General features: G+C 43.7%; 1 protein-coding gene across 2 annotated transcripts; it reads right to left on the minus strand.

Annotated features, from left to right (window-relative positions):
• Positions 1-9999: 9999 nt before the first annotated feature.
• Positions 10000-27009, minus strand: CLDN18 (claudin 18). 2 transcript variants are annotated; one of them, XM_059663841.1, is made up of 5 exons: positions 26717-27009; positions 14442-14606; positions 13200-13317; positions 10907-11017; positions 10000-10172 (listed from the first exon to the last, which is right to left on the minus strand). In XM_059663841.1, the coding sequence occupies exons 1-5, from the start codon at positions 26934-26936 to the stop codon at positions 10001-10003; spliced, it is 786 nt and encodes a 261-aa protein (XP_059519824.1). In that variant the 5' UTR covers positions 26937-27009; the 3' UTR covers position 10000. The 2 variants fall into 2 exon arrangements, with proteins under 2 accessions (XP_059519824.1, XP_059519826.1); XM_059663843.1 differs by lacking the exon at positions 26717-27009 and adding an exon at positions 22279-22558.
• Positions 27010-27633: the final 624 nt, after the last annotated feature.

A 27633-nucleotide genomic window follows, 5' to 3' on the forward strand; every position in this document is an offset into this window, starting at 1 on the left:
CCCACCCAGAAAATTTTAGACTAGTCTCCTTAGCACAGACAGGCCATGGCACCAAAGCTACTAGCACGTCTCAGCATGCCACAGAGATTTTATTTTTATTTTTAAATATTTTTATTGATTTCAGAGAGGAAGGGAAAGGGAGGGAGGGAGACAAGGAAGGAGGGGGAGAGAGAGAGAGATTAATGATGAGTGAGAATCACTGATAGACTGCCCCCTGCAAGCCCCCTACTGGGGATTGAGCCTGTGCCCTTGACTGGAATCAAACCTGGGACCCTTCAGTCCACAGGCTGACCTTCTATCCACTGAGCCAAACTGGCTAGGGCTGCCATGGAGCTTTTAGTGAAGTAGTTGTGCTAGTGTAGGTAGCTAGATATTAGTGGAAGAGGGAGGAGCAAAGGGAATCGACGTTGTTGAGCCTGATGGACTGGGGAGCTGAATTGGACGATGGGCCTGCTTCACTAGGAAGTTGCAGCATTCGTAGGCATCCCAGGGTATCAAAGCATTGCCCTGCCACCCCTCCCTCCCGCATGGAAGGAGGAAGAACCAAGTTTTTCAATTGCCCCAGGATACAACTGGTCCATTTGCCTGGACTGTGGAGGTGGGGTGGGGAGGAATAAAAAAATAAAGGGGAAATTCTTCTCCTGGGCACATGTGCAGTAGAAGCCAAGATGGCACAGGGGGGAATGACCATGAAGACCTGTCTGTCTGGCCCGAGAAAAGGATCCAATAGGATAAGGGACACAGAACCCCAGAAGACGTAGAAAATGGATTGGTTAGGAGAAGGACCCAACACAAGCCTATGAAAAACAGGGAAATTGATTGGTTATTTTAAGAATTATATTATCTCCTTCCTAAGCCCAAGATGATATAATTCAAGCTTAACAAAGTGCTCCCTCCCTCTCTGTTTTTTTCTGTAATGTGCTTGACTCTGAAGCGTGTGCATTCTCTCTCCATAGCAGTCATGCAGGCCTAGCAGCCATCTGGGGTCTGGCAGCTGCATGGACTCCAAGTGGGCTCCAAGCACAGGCCTGGACTCAGCACCAGCCAAAGCTCAGCCGGGAACAGACTAAGTTAGCCGGAGGAGGACAGAGACTGAACTGGACTAAGCCTTGGACTGGCACAGAATTTCTGGACACGGGCCCTATTTCTGGGCCTGATAAAGACAAGGCTGGGTTTTTTCCACAGCGGGACAGAGCTGAACCCAGACAGTCCTTTGTGTTTGCTCCACCTTCAATAAACCTCAACACCCTAATCTCCCATGTGTGGGTCCCCAGGCGGACACCACAAGAACCCCATTTCTACCACTAACAGTTGTTGATATTTTTCACTTTATTTATTTTTTTGCAGTGCACTTGCTCTAGAACTCAGATACAAGTCTATGCATACTAGATTAGAGGACAATCAAAATGACAACCATCACACTGCATCCAGAATCATCCCTGCTCATCCTTGAGGTAAACTTGTTTATCACTTTTCTTCCCTTGAGATGGTATATCCTATGATAGTCTTCAGTCTTCATGCTCCCCAAGTCCATCAAACCCATGTGACACAGTGGGTATTTGTGTGGCATGGGAGTTGTACTACCCATGGTCTCAGATAAAAGCCTGGCCTGTGGGTCTATGCTTGTTTTGATTAGGATGCCTTGGCTTTAAGTAATAGCAAATCCCAACCAAAATTGAGTGAAGTAATAAAGAAGTTAATTATCATACATTACAAAAAGTTCAGCAATGGGATGTCTGCCGATGAGGAGCATAAATGACAGCTCTGGCTTCACTTCCCCAGGCTTCTCTTGTTCTAGCCTACTCCATGAGTTGGCTTTATTTTCTGGCTGGTAGCAACCTGGCTTTAGTACTTTCAGTCATCACATCTAGTCTCAGTTATACTTAGAAGGAGGGAAAATGTGTGTTTGTGTGCCTGTGTGTGTGTATTTTGGGAGCTAGGGCTCTGTTCTGCTGTATGCTCATGAAGAATGAAGAAATCTCTCTGAGACTCCTCAAACAGATTTTCGTTAACGTATCACTAGTTAAAACTAGGCCGTGTGCTCTTTCCCCTAGCCCAGTGGTTGGCAAACTCATTCGTCAACAGAGCCAATTATCAACAGGACAACGATTGAAATTTCTTTTGAGAGCCAAATTTTTTAAACTTAAACTATATAGGTAGGTACATTATTATTAACTTAATTAGGGAACTCCTAAGGCTTAGGAAGAGCCACACTCAAGGGGCCAAAGAGCCGCATGTGGCTCGAGAGCTGCAGTTTGCTGACCACTGCTTATACCAATCACTGGAAGGAGATTTAGTCACTATAATTGACTTACAGCAACAGAATGTATATCCTTTGAGCTGAGGATAGGGTCAGAGGAGGGAGAGGTGGATACACTTTTTTAGCAAGTAAAGGTGATAATAGTAGAATTGTTATTGAGTAGGCAAGCCAACAGTTTCTGCTATACAGGGGCAGAACTGATAGAATTAGAGGTGCACCCTTCACAGAGGAATGGCAATTTCTCATTGGCTAGTGGTCAGTCAGTCTCTTTTGAGAAGAATTTAAACTGAGAGAAACATGGATTATGCTTTGGTGGTAGTAGAAACTGAACTAAATAGAGTTGGGTCCGGGTAGGAAAACCATTTTTAGTTGGTGAGTCAGCAGAAGGAAGAGAGAGCCAGAATCATGGAGTGGGTTTTCTGCCCTTTGCATAAAAACTTAACCAGATATATGTTTGCAATCCAGGGTAAGCATAGTGTAAGTTTAAGCTGGGACCTCTGCATGGCTAGTATATTTATCTTTGCTGTTCTCAAACTACTGAAGAAATTCCAGATGGATAAAGGGCACTGATGCTAAGCTGATGATTGCTCTTCAAGGTCCACCTGTTCTTGAATGTCTAGATAAAATCTCCACTGGTATTTCCCTGAGATTCCCCATTCAAATAGGGTCAATAGACTCTCCAGTTCCTCAGACCTGACTCTTTCTGATTGGGAAAATCCTGAGGGGCCGACACAATCTCCTGATAAAAATGCCAGCTGAAAACGACAGTATCTTTTATGTTGGTTCCTTGAAAGCCTTGATCATAGTTACTACTTTTCATCTTGCCCTTAATTTAGAACGATAGTTTAGCCGGGTATAAAATTCTAGTTTGACAGTTGTTTTCCCTCTGAACTTTGAATATATTATTACAGAGTTTTCTGGCATTTATTGTGCTGAAGTCAGTCTCATTATCAAAGGTTTGTAATAAATAATTTTCTTCTTTGTTTATTTTAAGTTGGTCTTTTCATTGCCGATATTCTTCATTTTCACAACAGTGTAGTTAAGTATAAGCTCAGTTCTGTTCAGGAGACTGTGTTTTCAACGTATGTCTTTCGTTAGGTCTAATGGTGTTTCCTCTCTTCCATTCTATTATTCTTTCTAAAATTGAATTAAGTACATGTCAAAGCTCTTCATCCTGTGTGTCATGTAGCTAAAATCTTTTTTAGGTATTATATCTCTATCTCTGTTTGCGTTGTGTCACTTTCTTTATTTGCTCTTGTAAGTCACCATTGCTGTGTCTAGAACACTATTTTAGCTTAATTATGATTCTTATATCAATGACTATATTTAAAATTTTAAGCATTTTATTTGGCTCATTTAAAAATACCACCTATTCTTGCCCTAGCTGGTTTGGCTCAGTGGGTAGAACATTGGCCTGTGGAGTGAAGGGTCCTGGGTTCGATTCTAGTTAAGGGCACATGCCTGGGTTGCAGGCTCTATCCCCAGTGGGGGGCGTGCAGGAGGCAGCCAATCAATGATTTTCATTATTGGTGTTTCTATCTCTCTCTCCCTCTCCCTTCCTCTCTGAAATCAATAAAAATAAAATAAAGAATAAAAAAATACCACCTCTTCTTTCTTCTTCAAGTCTTTATTGAGAAATATTTACAGTATTCTTATTTTTCAGTCTCTTATATTTTCCAATTAGCTGTCGATCCTGAGAAGTGGTATTTCTTGGTTGTTGCATCTGGTGATTTTCTTATCCTGCTTTGTTTTCTCACATGCTCTATAATTTTTGTATTTACAACCTCTCCCCACATGATACTGTTGAGAAACTCTGCTCTTGTCCTTGCGGCCACACAGCTTTCTCCAACACTGTTTATGGTCTCAATACCTGTCAGCTGCTGGCATTGGCTCAACTGGCATCTCTGGTTCTGATAATGTTACAGCCAGCATCTCTGATTCTCTAGGCCTTTCTGCTTTAGTCCCCAGATGCTTCCTGCAGCCCCTATCACTCACTGCGTCTACATTCTAGACAAAAAGATGGAGGAAGGGTACACAAAGGCCAGGGCTCTGACTTCCACTCACCTCCCATTGGCTAGACCTGTGCCGAGACAAAGATGGCTGGAAAAGTGGCCATTTGAGCTTTTCCAGGTTCTATAGTAAAAGGAGACAAGAGCAAGGAGGTTTGGGAGTGCCTAGGAGGTAAGAAAACATGTATTGGGTCTTCTAAAAAGTTTGCTATTGCAAACATAAAAATTACATGCCCATTATAGAAAATTTAGAAAGACAGAACAGAAGAAAATAAACTTAACCCTTGTCTCGGCACTTAAAGCCAAGAACTATTAACAGTTTGATGCACTTCCTTCCAGATTCTTGCTTGTTTTCCCCATGATTCAGATCATATTGTATTTACAATGATGGTTTTCTTGTAACATGAAAGGATGAGAAATTCTCCATCGGTTATGAAAAAAATTTTAAACACTTAACTTTCTGCAGAATATATTGTTATGCTGCTGCAACATAGTGTAACTTCTCCCCTGCTGTTAGGATTAAGATCTGCCCGCCCCTCCCCCCCTACCTTTTACCAGTTTTAGAGAATTAAAAACAACCCCATGTTGCACTTCTTTGTGCTCACAGCATTCCGCCCCCCAACTTTGTTTTATTTATTTATTTATTTGGTGGAGAAGGGAAGGAGAGTTAAAAAAAGGTTTGGTCCTGCTTCAAAGAGCTTTCCCAAAGAGTGGTGATTCATTTACATGACATATCATCGTGGATGAACACCGTTCTATCTTTCATGCCAGTTTGAATTCAAGGTAATGCATGGAATACATGTTTTTCTGAAATCCAGTGAATTTATTTGGACCCATGTGGGGTGTTCCTTGTGTTCTTGTACTCATAAAAAAGGTTTTGGCATTTTGGCTTCAGGAACAAATAAAAAATCACAAATACAATTTGTGTTTGATTTGGGTCGGGTCTAATTACTTAGGAGCCATTCAACAATAATGGTCTCAGATATTTAAATACTTTGCAAAATGCAATTAATCAAGGGACTGCTGATTCTAAGAACTATGCAACCAACAAGGGATGGAGGGAAGAATTTCAAGTCTGGATGCCAAGTTCAAGGCAAAATATCAATCTCTTCACATTTGCAATATCTATAAATAAAGTAGATGGAGAGGATAATAACAATTACATAATGTTAAAGACAAAGTTAAATTTGTCACTTATTCCAGTTCAATAAAATGATTGTAAGGAAAAGAACAACTTCAGGCAGGGGACTAGTTACATCGTGCTATTCAGAACTTAAGAGCAAAAGAGTGAATACCCATCAACTTCCTTGGTTTAAAGTTAATTATTTGGCTTAAAACGTTACTTTGTAACTTGAACACCTATATTATGCCTTGAAAATCCCAGGCAGAAAGTAAACTTATACAGAAAGCCAGAAACTTCATCAATGCAATATGTTTGCTGGTAGTCTTTACTATCTAAAACCTTTTTCACAACCCTGGCTGGTTTGGTTCAGTGGATAGAGCATTGTCCCATAGACTGAAGAGTTGTAGGTTCCATTTCGTGTCCTCGGGTGAGGATTAACAAAAATAATAAGAGAAAACCTTTTCCCCACACATTCTTGCACATAAGCCCTTGGCAGTAATGAGAACCTGGCCAGTGCACAGAACTTTTACAAATTCTGCAACTGGAGAACTTATTCGTTTGTATGGATTGCATTTTGCTTTTGTAGAAGTCAAAGCTTTATCTTTGTCCAGCTTTTGTGCACCATTTTCTGTGGGATTCCTTGCACCGGGGAAAACATGTATCTATTCTAGAATGATAACAGTGCCAAGTTTCTTTTCAGGTTTTCCACATACCATCCTTCCGCCGATAATTTCTTAGCCTTGAATCACAACCTTTTTTTTTTTTTTAAGAGTCAGAATGATTTCCTTTGGGCAGATTCCGAGGAATGAGGCTGCTGGGTCACAGAGAATGAGCCATGCAGAGTCTCAGAGTCTGTTGCCAGAGACCACGAGGGTCATCCTGACACCAATTCTTTGGTGAACCCTTCATTGAGTTCTGTCTGCTCCACTGGCTGTGCCCCTTTGCAGACGGTTGGGACGGGTCTGTCCACACAAAAGCTACTGGTTGGAGGGTTCTGCCAGCCTTCAGGAAAAGATACAGTCATACTCACCGTTGACTTTCAACACATCTCCACTCACATGCTGACTCTCACCCCCATCCCTCAACGTGTTTGTTGCAGTGGGACATTTTTGTTTCTCTCACTCTCTCTTCATTATGATTTAACTCCTAAGACTTGGGTAAACACTCCAAGTATTATAAGGGGCTGGCTGGCTGGGTGGCCTGTGCTCCATTATGGTATTTTATTCACCTTCAGCCCAGCTCCGTTCTCCTTACAGAGCCATTCCCATGGCAACAGTCCTCCTTGGGGCAATAAGTATGGGCAGCAGAATCCCACATGCTTAATATGTTTGATGTTTTACTTTTCAAAAAATTCTTTGGGGAAATTCAAGTTGGCTTGTTGAACAAAATAAATAAGTTTTTTTTTTTTTTTTATTGTCAACAAGTGCCCAAATCGGCAGCTTTGATAACAGGGAAAGCCTGGACTGGTCAACAGCCTGAGACCAGAGTGAGCAGGTCAGGTCCAGCTCCACTTGAGACAAGAAAGGAATGGGAACACTCTCAATGGTGGTGCAAATGGACTCAGATCCCAGACAGTGTTGGGAGCTCCCACCTGAGATTAGTGCTGACATGAAATGACCTCAGCCCAAACCCGCCTGCACACAGTACACTTTGGGGATCCTGGGCCGTTCCCTGTCCGAACAGGTGGCATCACACCATAGTCCTCTTTGGTCCAGAAGCCCTTAAAAGTGCACACACGTTGCACAGCGTACTCAGTGCTTTGCAGAGGCGGAATGGGTCAGCTCAGAGGGACCAGCTAGCCTGATGTCTTCACTCATCCCTGCCATCTGTCTGTCCACCATTTACAATAGATTTGCTCTTGCTTTACTTTTTTTTTTTAAACTTGAGAACTAATGATTGGAATTTTATAGTATTAGGTTTTTATTTGTTAATCCTCACTGGAAGGTATTTTCCCCCTATTGATTTTTAGAGAGAGTGGCAGGGAGAGACAGAGAGAAAAATGTCAATGTGAAAGAGACACATCAATTGGTTGCCTCCTGCACGTGCCCGACCAGGACCAGGGCCAGAGATCCACTCTGTAACCAACGTGCGTGCCCTTGACTAGAATTGAACCAGCGACCCTTCAGTCCGTGGGCTCACTCTCCAATCACTGAGCCAAACCAGTTAGGGCAGTATCATGTTGTTTTAAGTATGATGCTTTTTGGCTTAATAAGCAAATATCTTTTTTGTTTAAAGTAGATTTACTCCTTTCCTTCCTTCCTTCTTTGCTTCCTTCCTTTCTTCTTTCCTGCATATGTATGTGTGTATTTTGCCTGTTGAGTGGGATTCACGCTGACAAGGTGGAAAGAGAGTGAGGTGAGGAGCCAGGCCCACCCTGTTTGGAATGCCTTTCTATCCGCTATGGAGCCTTGGCACATGCTGACCAGATTTCCTCTTGCTGGGGGCACAGGGTTCCCTGGAATGCAGGACTTTCAGTGCCAGCAGAAATGCTCCAGGGAGATGCACTCAGCTTTGAGGTGCCAAGACTCCCACCTCCACTTCCCAGAGCTTAGAAAAAAAGAACAGAAGCTGTCCGAATGTGAGTTAACTGTTTTTAATATTTAAGTAACAAAACATGCAGGTCAATATTCAATGCATATACAATGAGAGAGCAACAAAACAACATTACAAAACACAGTCTAACTACCTGGAGACTTTTAAACAATTAAGTGTTACACAGAGACTATGCTAATTAAAACCCAACGGAGCCACACCCCAGTGTCTCACACCCCACCAGGGACTTTCTGGTGGCAGGAGGGAGAGAGCTCATTGTGCCCCGAAGCTTTCAACTCAAACCCTGTGGACTCCTGACAATCTCCATGCCCTAGAGTGCTCAGCTTCCTCTTCCTCCACCCCCACCCCCACTTTTTAATTTGAATTAATTTATGTGTTCATCATTTACCCCAGCTTAGACAATGAATTCCATGCGTACTCTATTTGATTTTATCTAAAACCACTGATAGCTCAGTCAGAAGGGTCTCTTAGTGAACACAATTCATTTCTGTTTAATGGGCCCTGATCTGGTCTTTCCCCAGATATAGTCTGTCCAGCCTAAAGATCCTCTGAATATTCACCCATCTTCTTGGAGGTCACTTTTATATGCACTATTGAGTTAGGACATGTCTTTCCCTCCCCCACTCTCCTTCCCCCGCAAATAATAACTCAATGGTCAGATCCCCTCCACCCTTACCCATACCTCAGTTTTCCAGGGGGCCTATTCTAGCTCTGGTGCTGGGATGGAATCCTGGTAGCCTAGAAAGACTGTAGGCTTTCTGCAGCTCTGATGTAAAAACAGGGAAGGTGTGTGGCTGCAAAGAGCTTTTGGCTCTTAAACATTCAGTGGTCTAAACACTGTAGGTCAGTTTAGTGAAGGGAACTGCTCTCTGGGTAACAAAGCTGACCACAGTGCCAAGTAAGTCCACTCTCAGCCAACAGTGGCCTGTAGCCCTGCAAATGTGGACATGTAGCACTTGGAAACATAACATTAAATTCATGCTCATCACTTGAAATAACAACAACAACAAAACTAGTTCAACTCACTTCCTAGACCTGTTGTGTTCCATTATTTGGTTTTTTATGGGTTACACTGACTCTATCATTTTCATCTGAGTCCTGGAGACTTCAAAGGGAATTAGGATCAGTGAGCATTTTATGAAATTTGGACTTAAGTGTGATTTTCACAAAGTACAATATAGACAACATCAAAGTAATTAGTTTTACTTTTTTTTTTTATCTATGCGTGGCAGTGAGGCTAATTCACAGAGATGGTGTATCATTTTACTAATACATTATTTATTCTAACTATACATAGAATATCAAATATATTTAGAGAAGCAAAAAACAACAACAACCTCTTCTCGTTCTTCTAGGGATGCTTTCTGGCCTGTGACAGAAGGGGGCTCAGTGCGGGGGCTCAGGAAACCTTGGGAGAGCCTTGCTGGAATGAGCAGATGCCAAAAGAAGTGGAAAAGCTTGGTTGCTTCCTTCAAACTGAAATCACTTTGGTCCATTTGAGATCACAGGATAAGAAAACTCAGAGAGTGAGCTAGAGACATTACAAATATATTTCCCCTCTCTCCTCTTCTCCAATCAGTGTTTGTAGAGGCAAAAGTAGCAGGAAATGATATCTTTTAACAGACTCTCTTTTTTTCCTTTCAGAATTGTTCGGGGGGTGGTGGGGGGGGAGGGATGAGTTGAGAAATAGATCATCAATGGGCTATTGGCTAGAAGGAGGAGGGAGAGTCTGTCTAAATCATTCAAGTGTCAGATAGGAATTCAAACCATATTCTATAATCAGGTTAGGAAGATATTAAAAAAAAAGAAATAGAGGATTGGAAAATGTGAGCTATAGGCTCTAATTCATATCTGATAACTCGTTGTTTTGTGATGGAATATTTAGAGATATAGACATGTGGCTAAGACCATCTGGCCTCCCCATAGGTGAAATCAATGCTTTTCTAACTTCCAGCAGGGAGTCAAAAGCCATCAGGAATCAAGGTAAAAAGTCCTTGCTTTTTGGGTGAGCTCTACTTGGGGTTTTCTTCTGCCCATGTCAGGTGTCTTGGAGTGCTACACGTAGTCATACTTGGAAGGATGAGACTGCACCTCGTCCTCTGTGCGAGCACCCCCATCGTAGATCTTCTTGTTTTTGGTGGTGGGCCCAAAGCCAGGGCTGGCCTTCATACCTCCGGCCTTATAGGCGACATTGGGGCCCGAGGCGTGATAAGACACGGCTCTGTAACTGAAAGACAAAGAAACATTCCAGGATCATAGATGTATTTGGTCGGAGGACAAAGCACCTCATTGACCCTGGAATGTGTCAGTTTTAGCACCGAAAGTCCAGTGTCCCAGGAAACCCGTAGACCTGGGCAGTTTATGGGTGCGGTAATAGAGGTCCAGAGAGGGCAGATGATTTGCTGGCAGTCGCAGGGCTAGTTAACAGCAGGACCAGACTGTGATCCAGGTCTTCAACTCCGGGCCCATTTATGGAGCTACAGCAAGGTTTCTCAATAGCAGTACTATTGGCATTTGGGCTGTATGCCTCTTTGCTGTGGGGGCTTGCCTGTGCATTGTGGGATGTTTAGCAACATCCTGGCCTCCCCCCACTAGATGCCAGTATCACCTATCCCCCCACGCACCAAAGTTGTAACAATCAAAGTGTCTTCACATGTTGCCAAACATCCCCGGGGGGCAAAATTGCTCCAAGCTGAGAGCCATTGAGTTGCAGAATAATGGTGCCAGAGGGAACCCTGGGTGCCCCCCCCCCCCCCCCCCACTCCCCTTTCAAACAGGATCGCACCTAAATGTGCTCAGGTAGAAATATTCCCATTTGGGGTTTCTTCTATTTCCCACAAAAGAGAAGGTTCATGCTCAACAATGTTACTCCATATGCCTGGACTGATCATTCCGGCTGGGAATTATATGTTAAAATGGACCCAATCAGACCTCTGATTACACTGGGATGGGGAAACTCACGTGGTTTCATGGGGTGCCAGGCCCCGGCAGGCGATGCACATCATTACTCCCCCAATTAGCGTGAGGCCTCCAGCGACCCAGCCCACGAACAGAGCCGAACCAAAGGTGTACCTGAGTGGGGAGATGATGGCTATGAATGTGATTGACTCAACTCCCTAGGTTCCACCCACTGCATCTGGCCATGCCTGTCCTCTCTGTTTCCCCTTTGGATTCTACACCTATCCCTGCCCACACCCCCTGAACACACATGCCTTTGGGTCACAGCCAACTGAACAGGTGCCCTGGAGCATAGCATCGGCACTGAGCTAGCCAGCAATACAGCTGCAGGATTCTTGGACCTCTTAGATCACTGAGGTCGCCAAAGGGGAGTGGCTTGACAGTTTAACCAGAGAAGTTTGAGAGAATCAGTCTCAATTTCTGAAGGAATTTTGGGCCCTTGAGTTCTTACTGTGGCCCAGGAAGCATTCATCTCACCTATCTCACATAATCCCAGCAACCATCCGTGTAGGGAGGAGTACCGTCTTCATAAAGAACTAAATTGATGTGACCATCTTATAGATGAGGAAACTGAGGCTCTGAGAGGCTAATTAACTTTTCCAAAGACCCAGGAAGAACATGGCATTTCCAGGAGTCAAATGCGGGTCACTCTGCCTCCCTAGCCCTCACTGTTAATCATTAAACTACACCATCCTCTGTGCATGAGGGATGAGGTCGCCTTCCTCAACTTAGACACTCTTTTATATATTTTTTTGCCCATTTTATTTATTAATTTTTTGTTTACCCTCATCCAAGGATATTTTTCCATTGATTTTTTTTAGAGAGTAGAAGGGAGGGGGGAAGACAGAGAAAGAGAAACATCCAGGTAGGCGAGACACATCAATTGGTTGCCTCTGCACTTGCGCTCTCCCTGACCTGGGGCCGGGATCGAGCCTGCAACACTCTATCCACCGAGCCAAACCGGCTAGGGCTATGGTGGGCAAAGTGCGGCTCGTGAGCCACATGCGGCTCTTTGGCCCCTTGAGTGTGGCTCTTCCTAAGCCTTAGGAGTACCCTAATTAAGTTAATAACAATGTACCTACCTATATAGTTTAAGTTTTAAAAAAATTTGGCTCTCAAAAGAAATTTCAATCGTTGTACTGTTGACATTTGGCTCTGCTGACTAATGAGTTTGCCAACCACTGGGCTAGGGACATGACTCTAGGCACATAGAAACTGTGGGCAAGGTGGGCTCTTCTGATTTGCCTGTGACAGAGGGGCTTTCTAGGACATGGGACTTTCTATGCTAAAACTGGGGAAGTCCCAGGCAAACCAGAATGAGTCAGTCAACTTACTTCTGAGTTGCTCTTGTAACCAAGAGAACCTGGGGGACCATGGAGGCACATAAGGGCAGCTACACTTCCTTGAAGCAAAGCAGGGACATGGATGGGGATAGGAGTTCCAGGGAAGCCAGAGAGTAAATGGTTTTATCATGTCCTTATACCCTGTCTGTATCCCATAATGGTGTGGCTGAAGAAATACCAAGTGTATTTACTCCAGAGCTGACCGGTTATTAGCTTTAATATTTGCATTGCTCTCTCAGAACAAGGTCTTTCTCCTTCAGGGATTTGCTGCTGCTTCTTACTATGAGAAATGTCCCTTTGAAGTTGCTAAATGAATATACATGTTAGAATTGCTTTTTCATCTTTTAAAAGTTCTGCCCTCCTTCAGATACCAATTTATAGCGGGGTTTCATGTTCTTTTGCTACACCATAACCTCCATGAGAATTGTGAACTTGTCTTTACCTCAGCACTCAGAACAGTTCCTGGACCACAGTAGGTGCTCAATACATTTGTAAAATGAGTGAATTCATGAACAAGAGAAAGTCAAGCTGAAAGAGGATGGAAACATTACTTTTCTCACTAATCTTGCTCAGTTCTATTCAGTCTTTTACCTGTCCCTAGCCGGCTTCCCATCATGAACTAGAGATACGGATTGATGTTCATTTACATGCCTTGGTTAATAGTGCCACTTTCATGGCCACCACAATGGGGTCTATGTAACAGTGTTAGATAAATATCGTGAACTGTCACTGTATTTCAATGCAAATGTCAGATCAGCCTCAAGTCATATCACCAAGGATAGTTTACTGAAATGAAGGTTATGAATTTACAGATCATTGTTGATTTACGATATGGCATGGTTGCCTCTGATAAATTTTTGCTATTTCAGGCACTGACAGTCACATTAGGCATATGTGTTTAATTGGATTTCTACAACAATATTCACCATGGAATCCTGAGGTTAGGAGGTTACCTGGTTTGAACAGTCTGCACCATCCCACCCATGCCGGAGTACATGTTAGCTGTGGACATCCAGAAGTTAGTAACCAGCATGTTGGCAAACACGGACACTCCAGCGATTGCACAAAGACCTGTAGATAAAGAACAGGAAAGCTCTGGAGTCAGCTTTAAAGTGACCACAATGTTTCTGAGGCAATGTATACCTAAATGAGTGTAGAGGAATAGGCTTCAGAACATTCCATTCCTACACAGACAGTTATTCCAAGCATTGACTATTGAATTCCCACTATGTCCTAGACATTGTGCTATGTGCTTGGACTGTCTTATCTCTCTAATTATGGAGGGATTTGAATATGTGCAGAAAGAGATTTTGCATGTATTTTAGAACCAATGGTTAATAGTATAAACATCTGGGGCCTGGTTCTTTGACAATGTTAAGAACTCTTCTCTTAAAATCATTCTCTAGAATCTTACCAAAATAATGCCTTTTGGGGTTGAGTCACATGACTACCTTAGGGTTGTGAATCCTATATAATAAAAGGCTAATATGCAAATCAACTGAACTTTCACTATAATGTGCACTGACCACCAGAGGGCAGATGCTCAATGCAGGAGCTGCCCCCTAGTGGTCAGTGTACTCCCACAGTGGGAGTGCTGCTCAGCCAGAAGCTGGGCTCAGGGCTGACAAATGCAATGGCGGTGGTGGGAGCCTCTCCCGCCTCCACGGCAGCACTAAGGATGTCCTACGGCTCCTGGACATCCCCCGAGGACTCCTGGACTGCGGGAGGGTGCAGGCCGGGCTGAGGGACCCCCCCCATCCCTGCACGATTTTCATGCACTGAGCCACTAGTCTCTTATAATGGGACTGGGGTGGCAGTTAAGAGGGACATTAGCACTCATTATAATTTTGCCAAACAGAGGTGGGGAACCTCTGGCCCAAGAGCTACGTAATTTGGTCTGGCCCTGCCAAGGCAACAGCAGACGGGACTCGAAATTCAATAAATCCAGGAGCTTTTTTCATAATAACATAATTTTTAAGTTGATAATTTTGTATGGCCCGCGAATGATATTATAAATATCCAAATGGCCCTTGGCAGAAAAAAGGTTCCTCATCCCTGCTGTAATCCTAGTGTGCAAAGCTCTGAAGTGTGCGTAAGCTATGCTCAACAGGCAGAAGCAGTGTTTCCTCTGCCGGAATGATTTTGACATTCCCAGAAGCACGTCTGACAGCAGGAACCCCAGGCTCTTAGTTTACCTGAGATAATGAACATGATTCCGGAGGTCAGTGTCATGTTCGCTTTGGCAGAGTCCTCCATGCTGCCAATGCGGATGCACTTCAGGGCAAAGATGGACACCAGGAGGCCGATGGCACCCAGGACGATGCCCACGATCATCAGGGCTCGCACCGCCTGCAGCATGGCTGTGGGTCAAGGGGCAAGACACAAGCAGACAGACAACATGATTGATAAAACCCTGCAACCACAACCAACCAGCACTGAGTTTCTGAGGAACAGCAAATCCATAAACCATGATGTGAACCTTGTTATTGTCAAGGGATGTGGAAGTGTGGGAAATGCAAAACCATCACTTACAATCCTCTGATTGATGAAGGACATGCATGCAAATGCCTGTAGAATGAGAAAATTATGGACAGTTGGAGCTGGGAGGGTCCATGGAATTTATCTATTTCGTGTCCTTATTTTAAAGCTTGATATTCTGGGGACCAGAAAAGTGAAATGGTGTGACTAAGGTGTCATTAAAAATTATTGATAGAGCTCATAGTAAAACTGGGTTGCTTTGACTTCTAACCCAAACATCTCTCCTCTCTAGTCTTTCCATGAGGGCTCAATGTTTCATATAGTTGTGTCCACTTAGGAAAACTCAGTATTCATTTATAGCATATAATGAAGTAAGGCCACTAAGTGATATAAAAAGGCCACTGTATTTTTGCCTCCTTCCAAGGGGGTGAACTAAGGCCATGGTGAACTGTAAGTTTTGGGTACTTATAAAAAGGTACTATATCAATCTCAGGCCTTTCAACATGACCACACTTTACCAGCAGTTTCCTTTTCAGGATCAGTGGAAGTTGTAAGTCCTGCTGGGGCTCTCCTGCAGTGACCTTCCTTTTAAGGACACCCTAGAAACCTTCAATGATTTCTAGGATGTCCTTAAAGTGCAGTGATCAATCTCAACAGTTTTCTACTGAGCCCCATGACTAGGCACAAGATAGCAGCAATTAACAGGACAGACATGGTCTTTGCTCTCATGGAGGTTCTACCAAAGTGGGGAAAGACAGTCAGTAAACATGTCCATTGCAAGCATAATGAATCTTACAAAAGGAAGGCTTGATGTCTTCCAGAGAGAAAGGCTCCTAGCTTGGACAGTTCTAGTAGAGCAGGACTAAAGAACTGTGTGGAGCAAAGAAGAAAGCTCCATCCTACTCTAGTTGTCATAGCAATGAATGAAATATATTGAAAAAGGATAGGGAGATCATGGGGAATTCATTAAAGAGCCTTATGCAGTATCTGAGGAATGGAGGCTCTTTTCCACCAGGTAGCTCCCTGTGTAGAGACAATGGTATCCAGCTACTCTAGTTCTGTGCCACTGACCTCCATTTATTATTATTATTATTATTATTTTTAAAAATGTATTTTTATTTATTTCAGAGAGGAAGGGAGAAGGAGAGGAAGGGAGAAGAGAAGGAATGATGAGAGAGAATCATCGATCTGCTGCCTCTTGCATGCCCCCTACTGGGATTCAAGCCTGCAACCTGGGCATATGACCTGACTGGAAATCGACCTGGTGACCTTTTGGTTCCTGGGTGGATGCTCAACCCTGAGCCACACCCGGCTGGGCTGACCTCCATTCATTAGCTTCTGACTCACTTCTCTATAAAAAAACTTCTGGTTTTAACTTTGCTTCTCTCCTGGGAAGAAGATTCTACAAGCAGCCATGATCAGTCTTGGTCCTATTAGCAACTATAGTTTCAAAGTAGATGTTTTGGTTTATGGTATGGATCAATCATCTGTGATCTGACCATTCATTCCTGGGAGAATTGATCACAGTGTCATCTTGGACCTGCAGCTGAATTCTGATGCTAGAGCCATGGTAACCCCACTAAGGCAAAGAGAACTCATGAGAGCCTTGGAGTGGTCCTTGAATCGATTCCTAAACCAGGAGGGCTCTAGTGTGTCACCTGTGACCTCCCAAGCCTTGCCTGATGGCTTTGCTGGCCCCATAGGATTTTGGTAACAAACATCCTGTTCATTTCCTTATTGGCAAATGCAAGCATGTTTCACCTACTAGTGTATTCATTTCCATCTTTCTGCATATGTTGGTGTACTCCCATAGTCAAACAACACATTCATATGCTCAACCAATCAAGCATCCAACTAGCTAACCCACCAAACAATAATTAACCAAGTAGTATAAAAGATGTCTTTTTCTCATCTATTAAAACTTACTCTTGTCCCACACTCTTGGAAAGGATAAGGTCATCGAATCTCTTTTGATTGAGTGATTCTAATATTTGATCCTGAAAATATATCACATGTGTGCTGTGGCTATGGCTGAGGTACGTGACCTTCCCTGACACTGTTGGATGAGAAGGGAAGGCAATGCTGGCAGGTGGGAGGTGGAAGCACTGTGGGCTTGCCTGATGTGAAGAGTTGCTGCTGGTGTGCCATAGGAGCCCCTAGGTACTGGAGCTGTGGCCAGATTGTCCCAGTCAGCCTTTGCCTTAGGCTTTCAGATGCCCTCTTGCCTCTGCTGGGGTCAGGTTTGCATGACAAGTCCTCACTTCTTTCCTGCTCTTTCTTGACCTTTGGATTTCTGATGAACACTAGCACCTGCTTTGAACCACGGGTCCACCCAGATCTTGAGCTCCTTTTTATATCTGGAGTCTCCTTTTAGCTTACTCCTACCCCTTTCTTTTAGCCTGCAGTTGGAAAAGACACGACTTTGTGTTGTATCTTGTGGGGCCCTTGTCAGAACCACAATTCAGTCTGGATGGATGGACCAAAGTCTTCCATGCTTTGGAGACCCCTTGGGAGGTTCTTCTGAGAGTGGACACTGTGATGGAGGCAGATGCCAGGAAGTAGGAGGAAATGTTCTCTAATGCTCACCGCTACAATTCTGCTATGTCTAGTAATAACCATGGTGATAGATGGTTGTGACCTGAACTTTTTTCTAGTTAGAAGATTTTACCAACTGGGATTCTAAGCCTTTTCCATAGATAGATAACAAGAGAAACTGCCCCTAAAGGAGGTAGGTTTCTCTTTTAGCCACTCTGTCTCTTATTTGATACTAGAGGCCCAGTGCACGAAATTCGTGCAAGGGGTTTGGCCCTTGCAGTCGCGGTGGCTTGCCTCGGCCCTCGCAGCCTCGGCTTCGTCTGGAAGGTTGTCAGGAAGGTCATTCGGCTGTCTGGTCTAATTAGCATATTATGTTTTTATTATTATAGATTCTGAGCAAGAGGCATAGGCTTATCAGCCAATAACCGTGAGTCAACAGGTTCTATAGATTGATTCCTCACACCAAAGGTGTGACTATAGAATTCTTTTCAATGAACAATGAGGCATTATCAGACATGAAGGGTGGGCAGGATTCAGGGCTGATAGAAGCAAACAGAAAAATGGGAACTTTATGGGTGACTGCCCTGCTATCTCCCTGTTGCAAAATTTCTCATTCTGCTAAAATGAACTGATAAGCCAGGTGCCTTCAGGTGTGGTTCCCAACCTGGGCTGCACCTTAGCATCTCCTGGGGAAACTTTTAAAGAAATATCAATGTTTTGGCCCTACCCCTAGAGATTTTCATTTAGTTTTTTATTAACAAAATTTCAATTGTTTAACTTGGGAAAATTGACCTCAAGGGAGTTCAGGAGGAGGTGCTCAGAGTGGGGAGTTGAGAGGAACTGAGTGGCTGACATCACTGAGCTGGCTAAGGGTGAGGGTGGGGCTGATGACACAGCAAGTCACCAGGAGCCAAAGGCCCCGATCTGGGGCCTTTGATGGGGCTGGTAGAGGAGGGGAGCCTGGAGGAGGGAAGTCTGAGGTGAGACCTCAGAGGCAAGGCCCCTCAGAACAAGGTGAAAGGCCTAGATTTTCCATAGATCCCAGGGAACCAATAGGGAGGTCTTTTGTATCTCAAGAAATCCTACAGAATGGGTGCTGCCACGTAAGTTGTTAGGCAAGTAATGTAACTTCACTAAAACCTAATTTCCTAAACTCTGGAATGGGATAGAGGTATCTTTCGCATAGAGGTATTGTGAGTTGGCACCAGCATAGAGCTAAGCCAGGTTCAGTAAATATTAGTTCCCTTCCCGTCTTTAAAAAGAAGTTACCTCTTTCCAACTCCCCATGGCTTTGGCTTGGACTAACTATGTACAAACCTGCATCCTCTCTCCTGGTGACAAAACATGGTCGAGGATTTGAAAAAGCCATGGGTGAGGGAGTATAAAGGGCAATAGGGGAAGAAGATTTGAGAGAGAGAAAAAAAAAGGAAGAGAAAGGCCTGGACCAAGGAATGAGGGAAGATCAGGGAAAATGGGCTCAGGATCACCTGGCAATGAACAGGGGAGGTGGCTGATGGATGAGTCAGTGTAGGTGGCTAACATCGTCATTGACCTTTCTTTTCACCTCTAAGATGGGGTCCAACTATATAACTTTCATAATGGGTGGCCCCACCGCAAAATGATGCCCGTCCAGTGACTAGCCCATGCTAGGGCTTGAAGCTTTGTGGGTGACTGCCCTGCTATCCAAGCAGCAACTTCCACAACCACAAGCTGAGGAGGCATTCAGATTCCTACATAACTTCGATCATGAGAAATCAGGGCAAGCATTTTTATATCCAAGATACAGGTTCTCTTGGACTTCGTAGATGTGTCCTCAGTTCTCTGTGAGATTTCCTTCCATGTACAATAGTGTCTACACATTTAGATGTTTGCCCACATATTTAAAAAGGCTAACACATCTTTTTTTTTTTTTTAAGAAAGGAAATGCAGCTTGACCAAAAACTAGGAGGTTCCTACAGATCTCATTTCAGCTTTACAACCAACTTATAATCAGTTCACCTCCTAGTGCCAGTTTCTTCTGCCATACATTGGGGAAAGACAAGCTGGTTTTACATGATGATGAGCATTAGACTTTATGTGAAACAGCCAATTGTAAGAAGAAGCAAACAAGGCAGCTCCTTTAGAAAGGATCCCAAGAGCAGTTTTATAGTTTTTTACCTTAAGGATTTTTGCTTTAGATTTTATCAAAGATTTAAACCATCTCCTTTTCTGCCAATTCAGTCCCACGAAATGTCTTTCCTGGCTTTTGGTGGAATCCTGTTCCCCTGACCCAGATGGGCAGGGCTGGGGTATACCTTTGCAATGGCTGCCTCGGTTTCTCAGCTTTTGGATTTGTGAGCAGAGTCATGAGGGCAGAATATGCTCATTGCTATCAGAGTGCTCTGGGTTTGGTACAAAGGTTGGTGAGATCCTAGTCAATATGAGGATGTGAAGAAGCTTCAGGGAAGAGGTGGTATTTGAGCTGGACCTCGCATGTGGGAAGATTTGTGGAGATGGCATTTGGGGTGGTGGTGGCGGTGGGGCATTTGGGCAGTGGGAACAATGGGTATCCAGGACCAAGCCCAAAGTATCGTTAATGGACAGGGAGAGACAGAATTTGACAATGACCAGAATCAAGAGAAGATTTCTAGGAAAGGAGGATATAAGCATAAGTCAGGAGGAGAGATGAAAGAGGCAAGGAGAGGGACTGATCAGCTGGATGACCAGACAGGATGGTGTGGGGCCTACAGAGCTCTGGTGGAGAGGCCGGCCTTGAACAGGAGACAGAGAGGGGATTTTGTTCCACAGAGGGTAGAAATGTCAAGGGGGAGAGGAGCAAAGTTTCTCTCAGTAAAACCGGAAAGACAAATGGGTTTGGCCAATTAGAAGAGTGGAAATATTTGGGAGCTCCACATATGGAAAGATAAAGAAAGAGCAAGAGGTTGATAATGTGGTGAGGTTCTGTGAAGAGGTTATGAAGCATAAAGTCATGGGATGTCATGCCTTAATTTTGAATATGAGGTCAGTCATTTTTCTTCATTTAACAGTTCAACAATCCATGGTCTTGCAAGTCCCTTCTGACCTCTCCCCTCACACTACAGCATGTCTCTCCCTTATAGGGTTCCTTTCTTCCCTCTGGCCAGGTTCGCCCTCCCCTGCTTCCCTAAGCAGGTCTTCCATGTAGTCTGTGGTCCTGTTGATCCTGCAATACAAGTAGCTTCCAAAAATGGAATACATAACCCAATTCTTCTACTCTGCCACCCATCTTCTATTTCTTTCCAAAAATAAAGATGAATTAGTTAAATTGCTTTTCTCAATTCAATTTCAAGGGCTTCGCAGGTTCTTAACAGTTTCATGCACATTTATTTCCATCTATCTATTCACAAGGTGTTTGTTTCAGAGGCAGAACCCAACACCATTTTCCTGTCCTCACCAAACTCATATTCTGGACACTCCTCAGAGCCATTTAGCCTGACCTTTTATTTTCTATTTTCTTTCTTCTTCTTCTCTCTCTTTTTTTTAAAAAAATATATTTTATTGATTTTTTACAGAGAGGAAGGGAGAGGTATAGAGAGTTAGAAACATCTATGCGAGAGAAACATCAATCAGCTGCCTCCTGCACACCCCACTGGGGATGTGCCTGCAACCAAGGTACATGCCCTTAACCAGAATCAAACCCGGGACCCCTCAGTCTGCAGGCCAACGCTCCATCCACCGAGCCAAACTGGTTAGGGCTCTTTTTTTTTTTTTTAAACACAAGTAGAGCTCCCATAATATCCTATGATGTGTATTTAGTTCATCTTCAGGGGTGAAAGAATGTCACTTTTATCATTATATTTAAATTCTGACATTATTATAATTATAGTTCTATAATTATATATTTTTTATGGATGGATGGATGGGTGGACTAAAATAGATGAATGAATGAGTTAATCATTTAGAATAAATGATTCATTTCAAATCATTGAAGAGTGAGTGAATAATTTTTGCCTGTTTCTTCATCCTATATACCTCTAAATTTCTGAGTGTATTTTCTGAATTTAAACCTGAACCCCGATGGAGAAAATTTGAAGTATTATCTACTCTACAAGAAATCTATACTCCAAATGGGGAGGCAAGTTAAACCATAGAAACCAAGCCATAAAAATGAGAATCAAGTGAAACATTATGGGACATAAACTTTGAATGCTGCAGGCATTCAAGGAATGGTGAAGTCTGTCCTCCAGGTCAACATACTTGCCACTTACGCCTGATCCAGTAGGATAAGGAGAAGGTAGAGTAAATAAGAACCAAAGTAAGTGGGCCAGGCCATCAAAACAGGAGGAGAGTTGAGATCAGAATGGGGTTAGGAGGGAAGCTCAGGACATTGAGCCCTTTTGGGTTTCATTCAGTGAAGTATGCGTTCATCCACTGTTCACTGTCCTAACACATGCCTGATGCCTGTGATAGTTAATGTGTCAACTTGGCAAAGCTACAGTACACAGTTATATCGTTATATTCTGACAGACATTGTTTTTTAGGAGTGCATACCAGAACTTCTCACCATAAATGCAGAAAAAGACTATAATTTAATGGCTATCTATCTATATATTTAGCACCTACAGAGACCCAACTTTTCAAAGAAAAACTGAATAAAAAATGAAATAAAATTAACTCAACTTTTTGGCTGTAATAGTCACCATCCTACTTTCTTATTCCTGTGTATGTGCAGGCAGGAGCAAGTCACAGGCACATACATGCACACAGTTCATTTCCTCCTTGAGGAACCCCAGTCTGTTCTGGTGTCATGCGCATGCCCTTACATCGCACCCATCCTTTTCGTGACCTGCTCCCTCACGACCAGTTCCTTGGACGAGTATGAATTCTCTGATTTTTCTCCCCGATGATATCGCCCTCTCTGACTTGGGGCCAACTCCTCCTGGTCACACATTCCATTCTTAGCCCAACCTGTTCCCAGGTTTCTCCTGGCTGCAGTGGGAGCTCGCAGCCCCTTCCTGCCCTCGCCTGGTGGGGCCCCCGGGGGTCCCGCCCAGCGCCTACCTGGAAGGCCCAAGATGGTGAAGAAGGGCCGGCACTCGGTGAACCCTGAGCTCTGCCTCACACAGCTCCGCCAGAGCCCTTCGTACTGGAACACGGAGGTGACCGGGCTGTCGTACAGGTCCTGGGTGCTCCACATGTCCATGCCCGTGGCGGTGATGCAGCCCGCCAGGCCCAGGATGGACAGGAGGAAGCCCACCACTTGGCACGTCGTGGTGGACATGGCTTCGGGCCCTGGCGCTCTGGCCTTCGCCTTGGGGCCAGCCGCCGCCTTCCTCGGGTGGAAGGTGTGCGCCTACCTGCTCCGGAGGGGAGCCGCGCTAATCAGATGGTTTCCCTCAGCTCTGGGTGTTTGCTCACAGTGTTTTCCTTAGATAGTTCAGTTTCACTCTTGGTTCAAGGGCATTATTTTCTCATTTGTTAGGGAAGCGGCCCCAAGAGGCACTTGTCCTGCTGATCTGCGCGGCCCGCTGGTGTGAGAGCAGGGCGGGCTGAGCGGACGCCCTCCCCCAAGGCCGGGCCCATTCCTGGTTCTGGCTCTGCCCCCAGCACGCCACCCTCCGGGGAAAAAGCTGATGTGCCCACCGCTGAGAACCTCCCCCCCCCCAAGCCCTTCCTTTGGGCCTCGCTCAGCTCAGGAAACCACCTGGCTGACCTCACTTTGGAAAAATGGCCCAGGAATCTCCATCTTAAACCAGACTTTCAGATTTTCTCCTCACAACTCATAAACCACTTTTCCTTCATAGCTTTTCATTTTAATCTTACAGCAATGGGCAGGGCAGTGTTACTATTTCCCCCATATTTTTGGGGGGGGCGGGGGTGAGTCAAGTGAGGCACAGATAGTTCCAGGAACTTGTCCTAGTGAACCACAGGTGCTTTAAGTCAGCAAAGGTGGAGCTCCCTGCTCATCGTCCTCTCTGGTGCTCTTTCTCTATTTCCATATAGAGAACTAGGGTCAGACTAAGTTGTCCCCACTTTTGAGAACAGGAAGCCAAATCCTAGAGCAGTGATGGCGAACCTTTTGAGCTCGGCGTGTCAGCATTTTGAAAAACCCTAACTTAACTTTGGTGCTGTGCACATATAGAAATTTTTTGATATTTGCAACCATAGTAAAACAAAGACTTATATTTTTGATATTTATTTTATATATTTAAATGCCATTTAACAAAGAAAAATCAACCAAAAAAATGAGTTCAGAGGTGACACGCGTGTCATAGGTTCACCATCATTGTCCTAGAGGAATTGGGATGAAAAGACATGAGGTATCCTATTGACCCCCACCTCATCCTTTTGCTCATGCCACAAGAAGCACATGAAGACCACGTGGCAGTCACAGAAGCTGCCACAAAGGCCAGAGGAGGGACTCCGGCTGGCTGGACCCTGATAGGTTCCTGGGAGGCCTAGGATCTGCTCCTGACACTGTCACTAACGCGTGCTGTGCTTGGTGATTTGGGGCAAACTGCTGAGCTTCTGCAGGTCACAGTGTCTTCATCTGTAACATGGAGACTAGACTAGGACACTCCAAAGCCCTTTCACATTTTACATACAATCTTCTACATTTTGCAGAAACATTTTCACTGCAATTGATAAAAGTATCAGGAATTATATAATCACGCAAAAGAGAGACTTGGCCAGACATCAGCCATTGCATTTTGTCTACACATTTTTTTTTTTTTTTAGAATTAATTGAGCTGTGCCTTTTGCCTCTGAATTTAGATACATTTTAATTAGAATTTCTCTAAATCTATATTTCAAGGCCCTGAAACACACACACACACACACACACACACACACACACACACACACACCCCTCTAACCTGGGCAGGTTCTCCAGGAAACAAGGCTGAGCAACTGGACATTTCAATGTTATCTTGGGTGCACCCAACCATCGCTCTCAGGACTCTATTCCCAGCAAACACAGAAAGCAAATATGAAAGGTCTCCTTCCTAATTTGAATGGAGGCAACACTTCCCTCAACCACACACCTTGCTTTAGGTTCTGTGATCAGGGTTAGTAGATAATGAAGTATGAGCCAGAAATCCCCCAAAAAGAGAGTAAGCAAGAGTCATATATGACCAACCTGTGGGTCGCGAACAATGAAAATACATCCTGCATATCAGATATTTACATTACAATTCATAACAGTAGCAAAATTACAGTTGTGAGGTAGCAACGAAAATAATTTTATGGTTGGGGGTCACCACAACATGAGGAACTGTATTAAAGGGTCGCGGCATTAGGAAGGTTGAGAACCACTGACTTAAGGTGATAGTGTTGTTGTCTCTGTACCCCCTGAACTGAGCTACAAGGCCAAGTCTAAAAGGTAGGGAGGGGACAACTAGCCAAAGTGACTATGGTCTCTGCTGGTGGGCAGGGATTGACCAATTCGTTTGGAAAATGTTGGAGTCATTCAGGAGTGATTCTGTCACTGTTTCTGTGGGCAAAGTCCATTTTACTTATTTCAACCAAGACACAGGCTTTTTACTCATAAAGAGAACTCTAAGAGTTTGGTTGTAAGTTGTTCATTTTATTACTTTTGTCTGACAACCCCCAACACATTGACTATAATATCACTAAAATAATAAGCTGATAATGGAAAAATTAAAAAATAGGTTATTACAAGTTATCTATTCTCACTCCCATTTCCCTATGCAAATGTTTTTATGCAAAATTTCAAGACAGGGAAATATTATTTAGGTCTAATGAATCGAGCTTTCTTTCTTGTTTGAGATGGTGACAGTAACTTTATTTTTTGGACAAAGGAAAGGTTAATTTTAAAGAATAAACTAAAGCCACCCCTACTTAGGCAGAATACTGAATGAGTAGAGAGAAATTGTAAGGCTACATGCTTTTTTAGGTGAAATAAACATTGACTATGTTTTACAACATCTGGAAGATGGGATTTTTCATGTCCTGGAGTTTCTGTGCTTTGAAGTGAGGTGACCACTGTCCTAGCTGCCATATCCAAAGAGTGAATAAGGTCCGCAGGGGAAAAGCTGGCTTCCCCATTCATGGCAATTGGTGTTTTTGTGTGTTTTTTTTTTAAAAATTAAATGTAGATCTAACAATACTGATAATTCATGGTTTGATTATAATAATATGTAATGATAATTCATGGTCTGATTCTGTCTAACAATAATGTAATAATGTTGGTACTACTTCGTTTAATCATTTTAAAAACGGAGCACATGTTTTGCTGACTTCTTAGGGAAAATCATCCCTATATTCAGGGTTAAATATGGTTCTGGCAGAGCCATTTCAAGTTACAAATTTCCAGGAGCTTATATTATTTTACTGATATTGGAGAATAAACTTCCCTCACCTTTGCTTTACCATTTTTTAGGAATATAAATATAAATCATGCATGGTAGTTAAGCAAAAATGGTGGTCTAATGGCAATATAAAATAAAATATGGGGGGAGTAAAATTAGTAAGCTAGTAATAAAAATAATCAATACATCTATTAATTTAAAAATATATTATCACATTGTACAGGGTGGGGCAAAGTTAGGTTTATAGTTCTTCATTAAATAATGTAGTAATTAATTAATAAATAATAATACTATTTGATAAACTCTGTGTTGCACAAACAACGGTATACCTACTTTTGTACCACCCTGAATATCTCTAATTTCTGATTCCACCTCTTGGTGCTCATAATAGAAAATTTGTAAGTAGTGATAATTTTAACAAATCACTCATAATTTTAAATCCTAGACAAAATTTGTAATACTTCCTTTTTATCCATTCTCTGTATATAATTTTTACCTGATTAAAAAATCATACCATTTGATGTTTCTCTTTTCACTTAATTGCATACATGTACAACCAAAGCTTTGTAAACACCATTTAATATATTTAATGTTAAATGTTTAGTTTGATATGAGTAAAATAGTATTTTAATAGGAGCTTATTAGTAGTCCATTACACAGAAGTGCTATTATTTAACTAAACATCGTCAATTCCTTTTAAAATTTATTTATTTTTTTCAATTATAGTTGACCTTCAACATTATATTAGTTCCAGGAATACAGCATAGTGGTTAGACATTTACATGACTTACAAAGTGATCTCTCTAGCAGCTGGGACCAGGCACAAGGGGGCCTGGAGAGAGAGTCACAGTCCCCAATTCAGGAAGGAGAATCTTGGGGCTAAAGTCTGGGCCCCCTGAGTCCTGTTACTGTGGGTGATTGAGACTCAGTGCCATTGCTCACATAGAGCTTATTTTTTAAAATGTGCCCCTTGGGGAGAATTGGGCACCATCCAGTGAGGGGAACAGGAGCCCTGACAGCGCCAGAAAGCTCCTCTCCCTAAGGTTTCTGTGGTCTTGTTCTTACCCTGGTGGTGGGGGCTGTTGCTCCTCCCTCCCCAGCAGTCCCTCCATGGTGCCTCAGGCAGAGGCCCAGTGGCCCCTCCCAGCCTCCCCGCCACCAGCCCTTACCTGGCAGCCCCAGCATGGTGAAGTAGGCCCGGCACTCAGTGAAGCCAGAGCTCTCTCGGACACAGGAACGCCACAGCCCTTGGTAGTTGAACACAGCTGTCACCGGGTTGTTGTACAAATCCTGGGTGCTCCACTGGTCCATGCAGGTGGCAGCAATGATGCCCCCAACCCCAAGAAGTGAAACCACAAACCCCAAGCCCTGGCAGGCGGTCACGGCCATGGTGGGGTGCAGCGTAGACACCGGGCACCACACGCCAGAGGGACAACACAGTTCTGAGAGCGTTGAGTGTAGGGAGAGAGTTTTCTGGGACAGACTGGTGCATACGTCACAAATGGGCCATGAAATGGAGGAGGGGACTCAACAGTGCCACCTGGGCTCAGCCTGCTCCTTTATCTACCTAGGTGAGATAATTTCCACAACATGGTACCAAGACCCATTTGTTTTCCACCATATGTACACTCTCCTCGCTGTTTACCTTTTGAGGGAGTTTCTTTCCTGATTAGCCAGGTTTCCTTCTGTAGAGGGTAAAGCAAGTGCAGAGGGCACTCTTGGAAGGCCCGGCAGGTTGGCCAGTCAGGGCCTCTAGGTGCTAAAGCCACGAAATGCTTGGAGATAAACGGGCTTCATCCTATGGCCCTCCCAAGGTGCCATTGCCACTTTAATTTAAAAACTTAGGTAACACCGGTTATGAGGCAGGATGAAGTACTCGTTAATCACTGCAGATAAGTTCTAGAGTCACCAGGAACACTAAATTAGCAAATACTGAACCATTGCCCCTAGGGAAATACAGGGTTAGGTTCCTGGGAGCCTCTGAGGGCCACAGAGTCATCAACTGATCAATAAATAATCTTGTTTTGTGTGTGTTTCTGTTTAAAGATACCCAATTTAATATTTATTGTTGATTCATTAACGTTGA

This window comes from Myotis daubentonii, chromosome 14 (genome assembly GCF_963259705.1).
Source record: "Myotis daubentonii chromosome 14, mMyoDau2.1, whole genome shotgun sequence".
Lineage (NCBI taxonomy): Eukaryota > Metazoa > Chordata > Mammalia > Chiroptera > Vespertilionidae > Myotis > Myotis daubentonii.

Excerpts from the sequence above, each read along its gene's own strand:
- CLDN18 (XM_059663841.1), bottom strand. The coding sequence starts at position 26,936 with ATGGCCGTGACCGCCTGCCAGGGCTTGGGGTTTGTGGTTTCACTTCTT. Across the intron at positions 13,318-14,441 it reads AATCATGTTCATTATCTCAG|GTCTTTGTGCAATCGCTGGA; the intron begins GTAAACTAAGAG and ends CTTTATCTACAG. Across the intron at positions 10,173-10,906 it reads CTGGCACCCCATGAAACCAC|TTACAGAGCCGTGTCTTATC; the intron begins GTGAGTTTCCCC and ends TTTGTCTTTCAG.